Raw genomic sequence first — 19,760 nt, forward strand, 5'->3', positions numbered from 1 at the left:
AAAGAAAAAGAAAAAAGAAACAAACAACTCTGGTTAAAGAAAATTATGTCTGTGATGTTTCCTGCTGTAGAACATGAGCAAATACTTTGAAATGCCCAGTGCGTGTGACTGCAGCCAGTGCTGGCTACCTAGTGTGCTGGCTTTGCTTCTGCTGCCATGCTTAGAAGTTCTAGTCAAAGTTTAAGATACTGGTAGTTCCTGCCTTGAAGAGTTTTGCTCTGTTGAACTTCTTGCTGGGTTATCCTCTCAATGGTGCAGCTTTTTGAACTGTTGCTTCTCTTTTGGGCCTTGCTGGGGAGCAGTGGTGGGCCAGCCACAGTTGAGTAATTACTGACCTCAGATGGGCAAGTTGACATACCTATGTTGTGCTCCTAACAGCTATGCTAGGAGTAGTTAGAGGTCACATATATCATACTGACAGTCGTAACGCATGTATAAACATTGGAAATACTGGTTATTGGTAGGTGCTTAATACAGTGTGCTTGAGGTTAACTGTGTTTGCCAGAAAGTACCTAGTATTTTCATAGGAAGACCTCATAGTACAGGTAAGAAGTTGCAAGAAGAAATTGAACCTTGGGAGTGTCATCTATGGAAGACGGTTTTAAATGTTAAAAACATTGGAACTTTTTTTCATAAAGAAAGCCCAAAACCTCTAGGAATAATGTATACGAGGCTGATATTGTCTTCAAACCCTTTTTTATGAGCATAGTGAATACAGTTGAAACAAGAGTGTCATACCCTAAGCAAATATGTATGTTTACTCTTTCTTTCTTTTTGTACTCTAGGTAAGGGCTCAGCTGGTCCAGCAGCAGCAGGCAGCAGCAGCAGTGCAAGCAGCTCAGGCCCAGGCTGCTCAAATGGGAGCCTCAGGGCAGGTAAGGGACCAGAAGCCAGTATCGCTAGCTATAGGCCTGTAGCAAGTGCATGGTAGAGATAAGCATGGAGATGGGTTTCTGGTGGCTTTCTGATGAGGGGGCTGACATTGGTCATACCCTTTGTAAAGGGGATATGGGCTTTTATGCTGCTTCTCCTTTGCCAGGAGTCAGAGGCAGGATTTCATTGACAACCTCTCTGTGCATGTTTTCTGTCCCAAGTAGGTAAGATTGTTGCCTTTACTGACACAAGAATGCACATCAATAAGACATCCTTCTGTGGTCACACTACAAGTCTGACTGTCGGTACCTGGAGTGTATCACCTCTTCTTTTGTTAAACTTTCTTAGGTGACCACCTTGTTGCATAAACTGATTTCTGTACTGTGAATCTTTGCCTGCTCTCTTTACTCACATGTGATTTACCTTCCATCTCTATGTATCAACTACAAAAATACTATAGACAATGAAATCTCTCTGCACTCCCCTTTCATTCCTTTCATCTTTCATTCTTTTTCTGAGTGAAATGAGCAGTAGATGTAGATTGCTCTTGTTCTGGATGTGAATTGTGAAGAATAAATGGCATGGGTCATAAGTGCAGAGTTACGTTTTAAGAAAGTGCTGGGTGAAAGCTGATTGTCTGACAGAGTTTTCTTATCCTGCAGTACATTGTCTGACACAGTTTTCTTATCCTGCAGTACACTTGTAGCCCCAGTGATTGTTCATTGATGTGTGTCTGATATGAAGGATACACTGGGGGGGGGGAAATTGGGAATGGCTTGAGCTGAACCTCTCATCCCATTTTCCACAAAAATATGAAATAGACTTTCATGGCTTACCTCTGTAGTGTTGAGGCATTTTACAAACATGGGTAAGTACAATTACCAGCACTTTGTAGATAGAGGCTGAGCAGACAGATGAAATGAGGTTTGACTAGGATTAACGGTAGAGGTCTTTTTGTGTACCCAGACATTCCATGTCTGCATGCACCATTTTCCCTTCAACAAACAACTAATAATATAGATTCAATAAGACCTTTGGAAGCTTTATACATTGACTGTGATAACAATTGGTTCTTTAACATACGTCTCCCAAATATGTAACAGGAATAGTATCTTGTACTATCGTAGCTCTCATGTGGCTCACATGCTTGTTGGCAGCTAAGTTCTGTTTCTGTACTGGTCCTTTTGCTTGTGTTGATGTAACACAGGATGTAAAAGCTGAGCAGTGGTAAGTACAGTTGGTACAGTACTGTCAGCAATGTAGAGTTCTCTTGCTGCAGATGAAATATGAATTAAAACTGGTTTCTTTCTTAAATAATTTCCAGGTGGAAGCTGCAGGGACTTAGGCTGACTGGAAGGAGACTGACTTTTTTTTCTTTTTACTAACTTAATGGTGCTCTTTTCAACTCCTGAGCAGATGGATTGTGCCTATATCGAGTCAACTTAATTCTTCCCCTGTTTAGTGAAATCATATGCCAGTGGCTTAACAGCATGGCGCATTTGAAAAGTTTCAGGTGATAAGATGACAGCAGGTTTTGTATTGCAGCTTTGTTCAGAAGTGTAGTAAAATTCACATAGTGCTGTGGAGTCCAATAATTAAATGGGTTTCTTGTACTTGTGTAAATATTTTCTGTGTATCCTTTTTAAGATTGTGGCTGTGTACGATATTACAATGCAGCTTTGATGTTGAGAGTATATTTGGATTTTCTTTAATTTTTAAGAAGTTTCTCCTAAGAGTAGATTTTGCTTTGCATTTAGTTCATTCTTCACTAGCACCAGCATTTTTAATAAATCTGCCTGGATTTCTTTATTTGGGTCAGGGAAGCTTTTGTTATAAACAAACCCTATCCTAATCTTTGCTTGTTAAATTTTAAACTTTATTTCTGGGTGCTTTCAAACTGGGGATTTTGGTTGATATGGCTGCATTTTTCCTTTTCTGTTAAGTTCCTGTGCATCCTTCCTGCATAAAAGTAGAAGCACTTCCAGGTTTAAGCATGGATCCACCTGAGTTTTGAAGCTCTTCTCTGAAGTCGTAAAGAAACCACACAGGTCAATGTTACCCTGCTTGGGTATCCAGTCCTTGGGAGCATGTAACTCACAGGTGAAGATGAGAAATAAACACAGCAATGTCCTAGTGACTGCAGCGTGCTACAAGAGTGCATTCAGCACCAAGAGAAAAGCTGTAATCAACTGGAGTTAGTTATTAATAAAGTTGAAACCACTGTTCTGGTGCCACTCCTTCAGGTGGTTAGAATGCAAATTGGCTCTTGCTCTTTGAAAATCAGAGCTGCCTTTAGAGGAGTGACAGTGGCACTGTACTTGCATGTGCTTACCAGAAGCTGCATATTTATGGAATTCTGAATTTTTGGATTTTAGGTGAAAGAAAAATACAGACACAGGATTCTACTTGCTATATTCCACTTTATTTTTATCAGATAATGGGTTTTGTATCTCACAGGGGAGGAAGACTCTCTTCCTCAGCTTGCTCTCTGTTGTTATGGGGTAAAATTCTCAATTCTGTGAACTGAGAGAAATCAGATTTGCCTTCAGTTTATATCTTTTGAAAAGTACTTGAGCACTTCTAGTTGTTTTGTGTTTTTAGACTGACAAGAACAACTCTTTCACGGATATATTGCTTTTCCTAAAACAGATGCAATCTTTGGAACCCCCTTTCCCAATTCCTTTGTCAAAAGATCACAGGTTTCATACATGTAAATCAGCTGGCAAATGGGGAAGAAATAGATCACTTCTGTTAAGAGAGTGGTGGAATTGGTGTGATTTTATATATACACTTGCTTTCTGAAGCACACATTTAAAAAAAAAAAAAAAGAAAAGAAAATCAAATCCAAAATTGTCCAACCACAAAACTGCAATCAGCTGAAAGCCTTTGAATTGCAATTTCTTATACTGGTGTTCAGTGGTTTGCCAGACACTTAAACTGTGAATATGCTTCTAATTTCCTTGCCGTTGGAGGAAGCAATCTGATCTTCACACTTTGGTGGCGTGGCACGAGAAACAGGACCAAGGTGGGACATGCGGGTCACCATAGCATCCCTGGGATTTCACACGCTCCAGAGATCCATGTGCATTCACGAGGGTCTAAGATGGGGTGATTGTGCCTGGAAGGATATATTCCCCTTCCCTCCTGTCCCCCTCCCAGCAATTTCCAAGTTTTGTTTTTGGTTTTGTTCTGGTTTTTGTTTTTTTTTGTTAGGGTTGTGTTGCTTCACCAGCTCTCATGCTGATACTGTAGCTCTTCACTGCACTTTGTAGCATCTACCTGTGCTTTGTGCCAGTGCTGGGTTGTGTTAGCTTGTGGTGGCTGTTGCATGCTGTGTGTGTACATGTGCATGTGTGTGTGATGTTTGAAGTGCTCTCATTTGTTTCTCTTTTGAAATCCTGTCTCTGACCATCCCTCTTTGCCTTGGATGGAAGGGGACTGCATTGCTCTGATGTTGTGAACTAACAGCTGTGCTGAATTTGACACTGTTTTCTTTATCAGTTATTGCTTCCTTTTTCAGTCTTGCTATGTTGTATTTAATTTTATTTAACAATTGTAAGCACATGCATTCTCTGACATTCTCTAGAGACATGTTGCTGGCTGCTTCAGTCCATTTACATTGAACACTAAGCAGGAATGCCCCAAACCATTTACTGAAAGGAGACTTCATTAACAAGTAGGTTAGTTAGGGCCTGTTTAGGTTCCTTGGTAATATGTATGCTGGAGGAAAAAAAAGTAGCTCAGAGGACTACTTTACTGTAGATCTTTGAAGAACCAAACAGAAGCTCTTCTACTGTTAAGTGAGTCTGCCAAAGTTACCGGAATACTACCTCAAAAATATGCTGTATTTGCTGTAAATTCTCAGCATATGTGGTACTATATCAAAACTTTAAGTAACAGAGGGTTATACAGATATATATTATCAAATCTGTGTGGCTTGCTCAGGCTAATGGTTGTGAAAGGTACTTCTAGACACTGCAGAGTAGTGTAGTCCTAATACTATTGTAAAATGCAAATCCATTCCAGTGCTAACCTCAGCATTTGTCCTAAGTGATGACACTTCAGGGTGTGCTTCAGTCTATACATCTGGAGAATCAAATAGTGCATGAATAAGATCAAGGCAGATTATAAGACTCGTAACAGAGTATTTTTGCATAGCTTAGTAATAGAGGAATGGATATTTTTCAGAATGTTGGAGATTGCAAGGATATATTTGACTTATTCTCTGGGTTATAAAAGGAAGGAAATAGCTTTTTCAAACACAGGAGTCCTTTTTGTTGTCTTTGGCTTTGTTATAGTGTCATAGGTTGGTCTGAAATCTTCCTCACTGTGGAGCATTCATACTCACGGCTGCTGTTGAACTCTCAGCCAAATACTTCTATGATGAAGGATGGCATATGCAAATACTGCTAAATCCTTTGAGCCCTCTGTGGGGGGAAAGCTCATCAGAAACCTATGGCATTATATAGCTTCTTACGTGGAGCATTCTTGACAACAATTTTAGAGTACTTATTTCCAAGAATTCTAGAAATTTAAGATGTCAGACAAAACTTAGGAAAAGCCCTTCATGTAAATGACAGCATAGTCAACCCTTGACCCCAGAATCTGAACCTCTGTATCAGTTCTCTCAAGATACCTAGAATTCATTAGCTGCTTCCTGAAACTAGATAGGAAGGATGAAGAGGAGTTTGATTTATAAGCTAGCATGTTAGATTAACCTTTAGAGAAAAGCTCACTAACCTTCCCTTCATGCTCTCCCTCCCCCTAATTCCTGGAGATTGCATGTGCTTCTCATCCTGCCAGTGCACTGCATTTCTTGTTTTGCGATTACTTTTGTCTGTTGTCCCTCTGTCCTCAAAGATGATCACCGCACCTATGGCCCGAGGTGGGATGCAAATAAGACCACGGTTCCCGCCTACCACCGCTGTGTCTGCTACACCGCCAAGCTCCATTCCTTTGGGCGGACAGCAAATGCCACAGGTATTTACTGAGTCAAAGCACATCGTGTCAGGAATGGTGCAAAGCATTCAATATGTGATTATATAGCACTTGCTTTCAAGCAAGAAGTTCACTTTTTTATGAAACAACTAACTTGCTGGTGTTACTCAGGGTATTGGGTTGTTAAGGTTTCTTATGGATCCTTTTTAATTTTAAATAATAGGTTTTCTGAGAGCTTGGGATATCAAATAAAGCATTTTTAAAGCAATATAGATCTTTATTATAACATGTACATCATCTACATGCTCAGAATTGAGTCAAGTCTTAAATGAGAGCTTGTAGTTTCTGTTCAGTTTTTGTCCATACTCCACGAGTGTGCATTCGTGGGTATTGCAAGTCAGTACTGCAGTGTCCTAGCTGAGTTGTGTCTGGGACCTTACTCATGTTCATATTCTGTACAATTGCTTCTTTCATTAATGGTAAACTTGGCTGATTTCAATTTGAGTAGCTTCTTGGCATGATATTTGGAACCAAGAAAAATGGAGCTGTTCCTTTGTTTCACAGTTGTGTAGATGGAACTGCCAGAAGGATTCCACCTGTACCTGCATCAAAGAAGAACCTGTGTAGGCAAGGCTGGCAGCACCATCCAGCTGTTGTTGGAAGATGCACGAGTACTGCACCTGCCTGGTGCAGGTCTGCATCTGCTAAAAACCTCGTGGTTGTGTTTTGCAAGCGAAATGTTTCATTTTCAGGGAGCATTAATAGGGAGAACTAGAATGGGGAGAAATAGAGCTCAGTTCTTACCAGGAAGTCACAAAATGAGGCTCTCCTCTGCTGGAGTGTGCTGAGCCCTGATTTAAATCCACATCATATGAGGGAATAGCATTCAACTGCATTTTTCTATCTGTTATTCCTGAACCTCATGTCTTGTTCTTCTAGATGCTAATTTTCAAATTTAATGCCAGATGCAATTTTAGTTCTCAAATTTGTTCATAGGTTTAATGAAAGTTTCTTCACACTCTGATTTTTGTTTCCTTCACAAGCTTGTTGTGGGGCTCTGGAATGTCTGAAACTTTGCTTCCTGGTGCTGCTGCACCAAGTTTAGTAGGCACAGCCTTTTCTCAGGAGTTTGCTAAGGTAGATACAGTAACCAGAAAGATTCTGCAGACCTGGGCAAATACATCTTTTGTTGTTTTTAGTTTAAGATGGATGGTCATTGTTCTTATGTTAACTGAAATAAAACCCAGGCATAGTTGTTGAGTCAAAAGAGAATTTACTTTGAGCATTATTCACTGTAGCAGTTATATGTAACTGAAACAGTTATCTGCATATGAATTATTCAGTGTTTGGTTTGACAATGAAGCCTTCTGATAGATATTTAAGGATTAGATTGGCTTAAATTTAATATTTGAGTGATAATGAAAGCCCTCTAGTTTAAGCATTCAGTGCCACAGGTTGATCTTTTAGTGCTGTCATGTCTGTGATTATTGAGGAGCATTGATTTCTGATACCAACTGAATTGGTCATCCAGAAGCACTCTCAGTATCATTCCAAGGATTATGAAAGTTATATAAAAGACTGAAGAACTAGAGAAGGCAGAAGAGGAAAGGAAATTTCTTTATGATTAATAATTGGAGTGAAAATGGCTTCTAAGCAGGTGGTAGTAAAATGAGTGAATGAGTCACAGTTTGATGCTGGCAGGAAGCATGTTTTTAAAGCCAGTCTGGCAATGCCATATACTTGATAGCTCTGGATCGGGATCAGTCTCTAGTGCTGTTTCCAGATAATTTTGATGAGGTTCTAGGTAGATTAGAACTTAGAAGTGTTGTTATTTATCCCTCTTAATTTCATAAAATGCTTAAATAATATTGTCTGATGGATATGTTATAACTGGCTTGTCATCTGAGTCCTTGCAGGTGTTTGCAACAGGAGTAAAGGGCTATAGCATATATCTGGTTATTAATAACTCATTGAAGACTCTGTCATCTCATTGACCTCAGTACCAAAAGTCATTTAGACTTGGTGGCAGGCAGTTCAGAGTGTCTTTTCTCTTTAGAAAAATATCTTGGTGTTGCACTGAAGAATCCCTTTTCAGCAAAAGGGGATATGATACCAATACTGAGTGGCTATTTTTACTCTGTATGACAAAAATGTCAATCTGTGGTTTTTTTTACCATAAGGCTCAGTTGATTCTGCAGTGCTTTTTTTTTTTTGTTTGTTTAGTTGGGATTTTGTTGTTGTTGTTGCTGTCTTTTCAATGAGAAGAATGTACTTACTGATACTTGATAGTGTAAATAGTGATTTGCACTGAATTCCACAATCTCCTGGTCTTTTGAATTGCCTGAGTATTAGAACTGAATTTTTTTTATCCTGAAGTTTGAGCCTGAATAGTTACCAAAGATGAGCTGCTGTCAATATTAGTGGCACTTTTTGAGCAGCTAAGAGAAGATTCGTGCTCCATATTTGGATTCACTCAAGAAACCTGCTCTTACTGAAACTTACTTAAAGATTAATACTTAGATTTAGCAATAAGATAACAAAATTATTGCAGTCTGCAATAATGTGAACTTCGACTTTATTGTTGGCACAGAAGTATTCAGCAAACTAAAAATACAGAGGGGAAAACCAAGTAAACCTGAGTTAATATTAGAATGAAGCAAGGGATACTAGCCTGACTAGGAGTATGGAAACTTGTATCTGAACTTATTTGAAGCTCTGCAGAGTTGACATTTTGTCATGCAAAGCAGCATAATGGTGAACTTTAAACCCAGTTTGCATTGGAGTAGGCAAGGCTGTGTTTACTGGCTTAACGTTGAAACTATTAAGTACACTGTAAGTAGTGTAATGGTTTCTAGAGTTTTCCTTTGAACTCAGTGTTTTTACTGTTCCTCATTACCCACCACTTCCTTGTTGCAGTCTTGTTTTCCTTGTTGATACCTTCTGCGTATTGTACACTCTTTCTACTATAAGCTTCTAAAAAACTCTCACTAACCTTATTTACTGTGTGCTGTCCCTTGCTTGAGACTCAGCAGACTGGATGTAGGCCTCATAGCTAAGTTTATCTTCCAGCATGGTGTGCCCTAAACACTAAGAATAGCTTAGATTTCGTGGTTACTAAGTGCAAACTTTTGTCATGCAAGCCAAATATCCTTTGGGCAAGACTTCAGAAAATGAGGGCTTAGTGTCATGAGTAGAGTTGCAGAGCAGATTCACATTCAGTGGGCTGTAATTGCTGTCCATGAATATGTAGATACAGAAACTCTCTTCCGTAAGTGAAAAAGTACATAGTTGCATTTCCTTATGTACGTGGAAAATGGATGGTCAGTTACTCTGGAGTTAAATGGGGAGCTAAATGAGTTTAATGGAGTTAAAGCTCTGGAGGAAGGTTGATTTGGTTTTGTCTTTTTTTTTTTTTTTTTTTTGTCTTTTGGGCTTACTGGTATTTTTTGTGTTTTGGTTTTGGATTGTTTTTTAGTTTAAGCCTTCTCTTTAGTGGAAGTTAGTTGGAAAGAGCATTCTCTAGAAGTTAAAATTCCATTAAATTTTTGTAATATTAATCCATATCCTGCAAACGATGTAGAAATCTGAAGCTAAAAGCATCTTTAAATCTGTTCTATAGAAAGACAACTGAAATGATTATGTAGCAAATTAAGTGCTTTCAAATTAAAGTAAGGCAGTAAGTTCAGAATTGCACACTTCTGAGTACGTTTTTGATGCCATCACAGTTTGATTAATATTAGACATTAGCCTTTGGTATTCTGAAATTAAGCTGGCAGAGCAAACCTGTTGGAAGAAGGAAAGCTGTTTGCCTATGCAGGTACTTAAATCAAGAAGGGATAATATAAAAAAAAAAATCTAACTCTCTGCTTATGTGCAGAGTAGATGCTGCATGTTCTTTGCTTTTCTGCAACATTTGTAAATTAATGTGAAGGGATGTTGGTGTTGAAGTAGATACAGAAGATTAAATCTGGCAAAAGCCCTAATGAAATCTTTCTCTTTGCTTCCCAAAACACAAGGATTTAAGTTTTCAGAAGTAATTTTATGTAACCAACTTCAGACACTTAAAAAGGGCCTGATTTTCAGGAAATGATAAACCACAAAAAGTGATCTTAGTTTGACTTGATGAAAAAATGGGCCCAGCATCCATATGGGTAAGTTCTAAATCACTTTGTTTGATAGAATGTTGAATAGAATTGTGAAACCATCAGGGAATGCTTTTTGCAGTGTTCATCCTAGCATGCTTCCAGAGTGGTGAGATGCTTAGTTTCTATGGGCCGCAGTGTGTGCTTTTCAGTCTCAGAAATGTTTTCCTTACTGTTGAAGAGACATGTACTGTTAAAAAAATCCACCTCCTAGGAAAACAGTAATCACAGCCTCAGTATTTGTTGATTATGGAGAAAATGACGATATCACAGCTGATTTAAAACATCATTTCAGCCTCACTTGTTCCAGATATTCTCTTTGCAGGAGAGGTTGCGAAGATAATGAGGTAATTGAAAATGGAAAAAAAAAAATTTTAGTACGTCAGACTGTGTTTGATTTTTTGAAACTATGCTGTAAGGGATTATATAGTAGCATCTTCAGGTTTAGCAGTTTTTACATTTGCACCTAGCTGGAGATTGTTTGGGCCCATTTATTTTTTTTTAGTGAAGTGTGACTTCTTGCATGCTGTAATGGGGTGTTCCAAGCAAAGCATTTCTTGTCATATGTAGTGTGTACATGCGAAAGTAGGTCATGCAATACTTGCTTTTTCGTGTGCTAAATATCATGTCCTCTGGAAACAGTTGGATGATTTAGATGCATATTTAATGAGTGAAGGACAACACCAAGTTGCAGTGCCCATGAAGTGTTTGGGACTAGTGGATTACTGGGATCTTTGCTTGAAAATGCTTTAGACCGAGGGAAACGGAGTTGTTAATTCATGAAGGTGCTAACAAGTGACTTACAGAATGGACGCTTGGATTACTGAGTCATAATATGCAGCCTCTGGAGGCTAGTTTGATTTATCTTTGTATGTATGTGTCTGTAACCTCAGGTCACAAGAACTCTGCATGTCCCTTAAACAAACATGATCACTTAATATCTGCACTACTGTGCACTACTGTGAAACAGGTTTTTTTGTTTTAGGTGATCAAGGGGAAAAGTGTCCATTAGAACAAATTGAGAAGTTGCTCTAACTGGAGCATCGTCTGGCTCTGGCACTTTATTGTGTAAATAATACACTTAATTGTTACACAGAGTTAGATACTGCTCTGGAAATATTGATGTTTTTGTCCTTTAGACATACTTCATCATGCTCCTAAGGCCAGAAAGCTACTTCATTTAATTTCCCATCCAGGCTTTCAGCTTGGCGTGTTTCTATTTTCACCCAGATTTTCAAAGCTGAATGTTTGAGCAAGATGTTGATGATTTGTGCTTTTGTCCTTCCTTCCTCGTAAAGAAAGCCCATTGGGAAGCTACAGTCAAGTCTGACAGACTGTGAAGATGAATTCAAATGTCAAAATAAGGAGGAGTTTTTATGGCTGTTAATTCTCTAATTAGAACTGTCTTTACTTCCTGCTCTTCTTTAGTACTAATAAAGTACAGGTTTTTCAGGTGGCATTACTGATATTTTAATTGCAGTGTGATGGTTTGGGAAATAAAAACCAATGATTATACAGTTACTCAAATTATGTGCAGTTTTAATGGTTATTTCTAGTAAAGTTGATGTGAAGTACTGCCCTGAGAGCCTTAAGAGTTAATCCAGGTGGGACTGTCCTTATGGGAGAGAACAGGAAACTTAACACTTTAATTTCTTGTAGGTCTGAGGATACGCTTCTCTCCGTAGGTAAAGCCTTTTAGTTAGGTTCCCATCCTTTACTCCCTTTTGTTGTTATTGATCTTATCTTCTTCCACATTTCAGGTCAGCCAGAACAATATTACCATGATGTCATCCCCATCTCCTGTCCAACAAGCTCAAACCCCCCAGTCAATGCCTCCTCCACCACAGCCGCAGCCATCTCCTCAGCCAGGCCAGCCAACTTCTCAGCCAAATTCAAATGTCAGGTGAGCTAGACTCTTTGTCAGTGCTGTAAGGGCGAGGTTTTCAGAAGCGTTCAATGTATCTTATGCTGTTTCCATTGAAGTCAATGAATTTTGATAACTTCAGTGAGAGTATAGGCAGGATAGTGCTGAATACAGTCTGAAAATCCGTATTTTAAATAAAGAAACTGTAAGAAATCTTCACCAAATCTACTATTGACAGAGCTACACAGTGCTGTAACAAAGCCTGCTAAAAAGCATATCTGCTCACTGATCGTGCTTCCCTGTCATATTCTGGCAGGTTTGATTTTTATGCTTATTTTTCAGCTCTGGCCCAGCTCCATCACCCAGCAGCTTTCTCCCCAGTCCATCTCCACAGCCATCGCAGAGCCCAGCAGCTGCACGAACACCTCAGAACTTTAGTGTCCCATCCCCAGGTCCTTTAAACACTCCAGGTAAATGATCTGGGTATTATACTGCAGACCATGAGTTGGGGTATGTTTTGGTAACTTATAGTTCCCAAAAACACTTGTGTTTTTTAGCATGATGTAAAGTTTAAAGAGCTCTACAAAGCAGCCAGCATTGCAAGTAATGAACATGGCACATGTACCACGTAACACAACAACATGGATATCTCGCATCAAAGTCTATTGAAACTTCTTTTCTCATTACTGAACTATGTAATGGGTTTTTCTAACTTCCCACGTCTTTTGAAAAAGAATGATACTTGATTTAATGGAGCGAGTTTATAGAGGCATAATGATGCCTTAGTTCCATGCAGGAAAGAACCCATAGCAACAGCATGCAATTGTAGAATTGCACTTAATCACAGGTGGCAGGCTGCTTTGTTCCAAAACACCATTCTAGGTGTACTCTGACATTTGTGCTCTTCTCTCTCCCAGATGTAATAAGCAGTTTCTGACACCGTGAATGGAAGTAACATGCTAGTTCCTTCTCATACCACTGTTGTGTGCTCTGCAGTTGGAAAGCACTGACTTAAGGAAAACTGCAGCAAATTCACTGTGTTGATTTAGTGTTCAATGCACCAGAGTGAAGGCAGAATGAGGACCTAGAAAATGGGTGTATGAAACTTTGGACCATTTCAGAAAAAAAATTTATTAAATGAGAATTGCTGTTCTGTCCACAAACATGTTATTTCTACACAAAGATTAGAGGATTGGTCAAGCCCTTAAACTATAGGGCATCCAGTTGTGAATTTTGATATTTGATGTGAGCTGTGAATTTGGGAGTGCCACATCTCAGACCTGGATTCTGAAATGCAAGAGTGTTGTTCTGCAGTATCTTTTATCATCCCTGTGACATGCAGTCTTTACTTCTTGCCAGGAAATCCAAATTCTGTCATGAGTCCAGCCAGTTCTAGCCAGTCAGAGGAGCAACAGTATCTGGAAAAACTCAAACAGCTATCAAAATACATTGAGCCACTCCGGAGGATGATCAATAAAATAGATAAGAATGAAGGTGAGGTTTCCTATATTTAGTTGTGCATTTCTGTCTTTCAGCTGTCTCTTCTGATGAAAGTAGCAGGAACTTGTCTTTTGTGATGGTTTCTGTTCTAGGGATTAAAATTGACAGTGAAAGTTAGATGCTTTTCTTGCCTGTGACTGTAAAGATTTACTGTGAAGAAGAAATCAAATCCTCATCCTTAAATTCTTTTCAGTTTTTCTTTACTACTTATGTTTTTTGGGACACATATTGCTTACACAACGGACATACCTGTTTTGGATATGCATGCTTTCACTTTTAACATTTATATTGTATTCCTGTCTGCAAATAAGGAAGCTATTCTTGTAGTCAGTGTTTGTGTCTCTGATGTTATTTCAGATAGGAAGAAGGACCTCAGTAAAATGAAGAGTCTGCTGGATATCCTGACTGACCCTTCAAAACGGTAACTCTTTTTCCTTTTGCCTGGACATCAGATTCCCCAGCTCTTCCAGAAATCTGTTGTTTAGCATCCAGCCCTGTTGGCATTGAGGCTGTCTGTGGGGCTTAGATACCAGAAATACTTCAGCCAAGGTGACCATTTTGTGGTGGTGAAGTTTGTCCTGTTCTGCAGGTGCCCTCTGAAGACTCTGCAGAAATGTGAAATTGCTCTGGAGAAGCTGAAAAATGATATGGCTGTGGTATGTAATGCTGTGAACTGTCAAGAGATAAACAGTTAATTCCAAAAGGTGATATGATTTGCCAAGACAATTTTTTGCATTTCTTGGTGTCGTGCTGTTAAGGCTTCAAGTAAGATTGGACAAAATAAGGAAACAGAAAAAAAAAAATGGGCAAGCATTTACTTTACGTAAGTCACCTGTATGTTTCTTTTAGCTGAGCTTTCAAATTCTTGTACTTTGTGCAAAGACTTGAGTCCTTTCTAGGAATTTTTGCAGTAGATTTCAGGATAGATTTCTTAAATGAGAGCTGTGAATGTTTTGTGGTTTTTTTGTTATTATTTATTTCCCCATTAATGTTACTGTATGCAGTTTTGAGAATCCTCTGCATTTCATGCATTGGAAGATTACCACTATCAAATTTTGCAGAATCAATAGTAAAGGTTTCTTTTTTGGGGGCTTCTCTTCTGTCTCAGCCTACTCCACCACCTCCCGCAGTGCCCCCCACCAAACAGCAGTACTTGTGTCAGCCACTTCTGGATGCTGTTTTGGCCAACATCCGTTCACCAGTCTTCAACCATTCCCTTTACCGTACATTTATGCCAGCTATGACTGCAATTCATGGGCCACCCATCACGTATGTATCATGACTTGCTGTCTGTCTTATGTTCATTATTTAACAAAAAAGACATTTATCTATAGAAGCTTTTAAAAGAGCAGATGGGTTTATAGATGGGTGTGAGCTATAGCTGTCCTTTTTACAGCTGTAAAATATTTGACAAATGCAGTGTTGGCACAAAGTTTTCACCTAGTCATTTTGCGGACTGTATTTTACACAGGGCTCCTGTTGCTTCCCCTCGAAAACGGAAATATGAAGAGGATGAAAGACAAACCATACCAAATGTCTTACAAGGGGAAGTTGCAAGATTAAATCCTAAATTCCTGGTGAACCTGGACCCTTCCCACTGCAGTAATAATGGCACAGTTCATCTTATATGTAAGCTAGGTAAGCAAGAAGAAACTAAGGGCTGAATTCAGAAAGAAGTGCTGAGCTTGATTGAAGAGTTTTTGCTAACAGCCTTGAATCTTGCTAACCTTTGGCTTCTGCATGACATCTGTACTTACCAGATTCAGGCCACTGCTTAATCATGACATTCTGTGCAGCCTGCTTCAAGGGTACACCTGGAGATTTCATTCATGCTGACTGATCCTTTCTTTGCACTGAAGCTGCAGCTGATAATCTCATTTAGTGGCTAGAAAATAATTCGTTGTTAGTAATAATCTTTATTCCTGACTTGACCTATAGTGGTACATGAGAATTGTTCTGCCTCCAGCAACTAGGACAGGGCTAGGGAAATGTTGAGTTAATTTTTGGGAGGGTCTATTTCAGTTTGTACTAGTGATCACTGACAGTGGTATATGTTCAAGAAAAGTTCATATTGCATCTTTCTTGGTCTCAGCTGAATAATCATAAAGCGTTATAGTCTATTAACTTGTTTTGCTCTTGCATTCCAATGGGGAAAATAGATTCTTTCCTCCTCCCCTCGTTTGAGAAATTGGAACTGGTTTTGTCCTGAATATCAGTATAAGGCACTTAATTTTCAGAAATTAGGTGTCTAACTTAGTGAAGTTCAGCTGATGAAATGGTAAGAGTGGCAAGGTGCAGGAATATGTAAGAGATGGAGCTGCATTCGCCAGGCTTTTCTTCCAAGAATTTAAAAGTGTTGCTAAAGCAAGCAATGAGATTGCCTTCAATAAAAATTGAGATGTGTAGGTTGGTTCCTCCTTGGGGTGAGTCTAGATTCCAAACTGAATCATGCACAAAAAACCTTCTCGCTAGCAAGGAATGCTTTGTTCTGATGGGAATTTTGTTTGCATTCTAGATGACAAGAATCTTCCAAATGTACCACCACTACAGCTCAGTGTTCCAGCGGACTATCCAGATCAGAGCCCTCTGTGGATAAAAAACCCTAGACAGTATGGTATGAGGATGCTAGCATGACACTTTCTGGGCATGTGGATGCAGTAATAGTGGGGAAATGTGAACATTGTATATTAGTCTTTTTTTAAATACTGTTTTTATTGTAACTCTATTTATCTGTTACCTCTTTCTTTCCAGCAGCCAATCCCTTTTTGCAGTCCGTGTATCGGTACATGACTTCCAAACTATTGCAACTTCCAGACAAGCATTCGGTCACGGCACTCTTAAACACCTGGGCACAAAGTATTCGTCAGGCCTGCCTCTCTGCTGCATAACATCTCACTTCCTAAACCGTGAAGCAAGAAAGAAGGTCTCAACAGCTGGTCTCTTCCACATGCAACTGGAAAATTGCATTTTGGTGAGGGTACTTCAGAAGAAAGAAGCCTTACGTTGTTTTGTTTCTAGGTGTTGGGTTCAGTAGAGAACCTGATGTTAGACTTGGCTTTCATGCTTTTTATCTTCTGCCTCTGTGGACTTTTGCCAGCATTTTCAAATATACAAAATGTGTATATATGGTTCTTGAGACTGTATTAGGATGAGTTTTTATTGTCTTCTTAGAGAAGAAATTATTTGTGGACTTCCGTCAGGGAGTCTGGTATAAGAGGGAGTAGGGAGAAAATATCCTAATTTGCTTCAAAGTATGTTCAGTGCCAGTATTTGTTTCACATTGTGTGTTTTGTGACCTGATACTGCCCCAGAAATAAATTAGCTGCAACTAGAATGCGGTTGCAAACTTGTCAGTGATTCCTGCAACCTTTTTGCCTATTAGTTTTGCCCAGAGATGGGATGAATTACAGCTTTTTAAGGCATCCCTCAAATACTTGAAAGAGATCTGGATAATTATACATGGGAGTGGGGAACAAAAGGGGGGGGGGGCAGGAGGTATTTTATAGCTTATTTAAACACTCCTTTGTTTAAATGGTTGGGTTTTTGTTAGCATGGACCACATTTCTCATCACCTCACTTCTGGAGTGAGAAAAAAAGAGATACTAATGACACACTGACTTCCTCTATAAACTCAGTAAATGTGTATGTAAAGGTGTGGGGGAACAAACCCAACTAGTAACACAAATCAGTCCAGCAGGTTTGTAGCTTCATTTATTTTATTAGGAGTCTCTCTGAGGTGTCTGGCTTTCTTTGGAAGTTGATGCAGTTCAGTGAAAATGCTTCTGTACTTCATCAGTTTGTTTAAAAAGAAAAGTTAAAACCAACATAGCTCAGGAGTAGGAACTGACAACTAAGATTCTGTGCCTTGAGCAATGATGGGCAGTCAAATTGGTCATCAGCTGCCTTATCATTGGGCACTGCTAATGAAAACATTTGCTATGAGTAACTAATTTCATGCATAGTGTGATGGTTTTATTTTCCCCATGCTTATAAGTTGGTCACTCTTAATTTCCTGGTGCAGAACAATTTCAAATTTCAGATGTTCCCATTGCATCCTGCTCCATTTCCCCGTATTGTGCAGCAAACCTTAAAGAGTAGCTGAGCTCTCTTCCAGTAGTGTCAAGGAATTGCTATGACCTTTGTAAATCTGTGTGGTGTCATCAGTTTTAGGATGTTTTTAACTGTGGGTACTTAGTAAGCACTGACTGAGGCAGCAGAATGCTATCAGTATTTTGTACATGAACTAATGCATTACCTGTTTGTTTCAATTGTAATAAATTTATTATTATTCCTGTGTTGGATGCTAACATTATACTGCTCTTGCCATGTTGATCCATAGATACTGGTTCTGTTGTGTCCATTTGGTGATGCTTACATTGTTCTATGGTAAGTGAAGACTTAAAGGCTTTGAAGGTTAGGGGAGGAAATAATGGCTCTTCATCCCATGCAACACTATGGTCCTTGTAGTGAATTGGAAGACCTGGTCAAGAGATTAGTAATGATATCTACAACTGAAAGATGTAGATTTTTAACCAGTTCTGTTACATGGCTGACTCCCTTAGGGCAAAAGAATCAGCAGCACTAACAGTTTATAGTACATAATTAAGTCATAATCCAGGACATAAGGGTAGAAACAGGGGGTTAAAGGTATTGCCAGTGTCTAACATGAAGGCACTTATAGCATTTTTTTCTTAACAGTTTAAAACATATCTGGAAATAGATGCAAAACGTGTGTCCCTCAGATTTACAATAAATTTGCTAGTGCAGTTTTCAAAGCAGTCACTATAGCTGCAGTACTCTTCAGTTTCCTTCAAACAAGATGCAATGAGATGTTAGACTGAGGGTGGGATAGACATCCTGACACACAGCAGCTTCTCAGGTAGAAGATAAATCATAAGATCTGGAAGTGGGTCATGTACCCACGGTGTGTCAAATTAATAGCTGTGAACTGGTCATTGTAGAAAACGAGGTAGAAAAGAGAGAGAAATGATGACCCAGGTCCTGGGACTGCAGAGCTGATTATGGAAGTGGCAGTTTAAGCAAACAAGTTGCAAAGCCAAGGCCCTCAAGTATCAAATTGCTCAAATCAAACTTGCACCAGGACAGTTACCTTACAGCATCACAGCCAGGACAATGACTGTAAGTATGAAGCGACTTTTCTCATGCTTGGTGTGGAGCATGGAGATGCAGCCCTCGTGCAGCTCTAAGGCTCAAGCAAACTGATTGATTTGCTAGCAAAAATGGTTATTGTAGGCTTACTTTCATACTACTGAACGCTTTTGTTCCTACAGCATAGTTTTGGGTGTTGATTTACATCCAGAGTAAGCTGAATGGCCCTGAAATGGTGATTAGCCATAAGCTCTAAAGCTGTTTTCTCACTGAACTTCATTTTACTTTTGATTAGTTGTCTCTCCCACACACACCATCGTGGCATAGTTTGAGAGAGGACAAAATGGTTGGGTTTTTTTTGACCAAGTTACCTTTCGAAGCTCATCTGTCAGGATTCCTCTTTGTGGCATCCCTTGATGCACTGCTCCAGAGAGCAGTAAATAATAATAAAAGTATCTCAGAGAATGAAAATTGCAGGAAGGAGTGAGAGAGAACATGGGGACAGAAGTACACAAACAGCTGTGCTTGCTGTGTGGCATACTCTGAGGGCAGGCACAGGCTGGGGGGGAAATGGAGCACTTTAGTCATGGGGAAATAGGGATGTTTTGACATTGCCGAATAGACTGTGAAAACACCTGATTTTTATTGTTTAGTACTGTTAGGCCATGCCATTATTTAATAAGTGACTACTGCGGTCCTTACCCTTGATTAGAGATGTTTTGAGGGACACATGTTTTGCAGTTGCTGAATGTGTTCTCTCCAGAAACCTGCCATACTTTTTACTGAGGAAATCCAGTCAGATGTTTGACTCCTGTGTCATCATGGGGGTAATTACTGTGACAAGCCAGGGATATACCATAACGGCATCTAACATGGAGATGCATGTGACTTCATTTAAAAAAAAAACCCAAAGAAACAAAAAAACCCACCTGATATGTAGTAGCGTCATGAAGTTGCTAGAGCGTGTAGTCTTGCTTCTAGGGGACAGCGCTAAATATTCCTTCCACTGTAATGTTAAATCCTCCCACCATTCTCAGCACTGTGTTTGGTTTATGTTTCACAACTTTAGATTCTCATAGTAGCTACTCGCAAAGCTTGTAATAAAAAAAAACCAACCAGAAAACCCCCACCCCCCAAAACAAACCAAAACCCCTCCAATTCCCCCACAAACCCCCATGACCTGGGAGGTGGTAACCTAGAAGGGGACTCCCTTACTCTAGAACTTTGGGAAGTGAAGAATGTTGCATTCCTCTTTTCCCTGTGCTTCCAGTAAGTATAGCTGAAGCATATGAGTTTTGTGATTCATAGTGTGATTGAATTTTTGCAGATCAGGT

At 39.4% G+C, this 19,760-nt stretch overlaps 1 protein-coding gene across 7 annotated transcripts in view; it reads left to right on the forward strand.

Moving 5' to 3' along the window:
* The window catches only part of MED15 (mediator complex subunit 15), a 33,402-nt gene that overhangs the window by 13,078 nt on the left and 564 nt on the right, over positions 1-19,760 (forward strand). For 3 of the 7 annotated variants that reach the window (XM_080628297.1, XM_080628293.1, XM_080628296.1), the window contains 11 exons: positions 786-875; positions 5,734-5,853; positions 11,714-11,856; positions 12,160-12,287; positions 13,177-13,311; positions 13,675-13,738; positions 13,907-13,973; positions 14,426-14,586; positions 14,789-14,955; positions 15,833-15,931; positions 16,069-17,631. In XM_080628297.1, coding sequence (XP_080484423.1) covers positions 786-875; positions 5,734-5,853; positions 11,714-11,856; positions 12,160-12,287; positions 13,177-13,311; positions 13,675-13,738; positions 13,907-13,973; positions 14,426-14,586; positions 14,789-14,955; positions 15,833-15,931; positions 16,069-16,205 — 1,311 coding nt within the window. In that variant the 3' untranslated portion in view covers positions 16,206-17,631. Of the gene's footprint in view, positions 1-785; positions 876-5,733; positions 5,854-11,713; positions 11,857-12,159; positions 12,288-13,176; positions 13,312-13,674; positions 13,739-13,906; positions 13,974-14,425; positions 14,587-14,788; positions 14,956-15,832; positions 15,932-16,068; positions 17,632-17,656; positions 17,704-19,760 lie in introns of those variants that run through there. The other 4 variants (XR_013957909.1, XR_013957908.1, XM_080628294.1 and 1 more) reach the window with 4 other exon arrangements.

This window comes from Psittacula echo (genome assembly GCF_963264785.1).
Source record: "Psittacula echo genome assembly, chromosome: 13".
NCBI lineage: Eukaryota > Metazoa > Chordata > Aves > Psittaciformes > Psittacidae > Psittacula > Psittacula echo.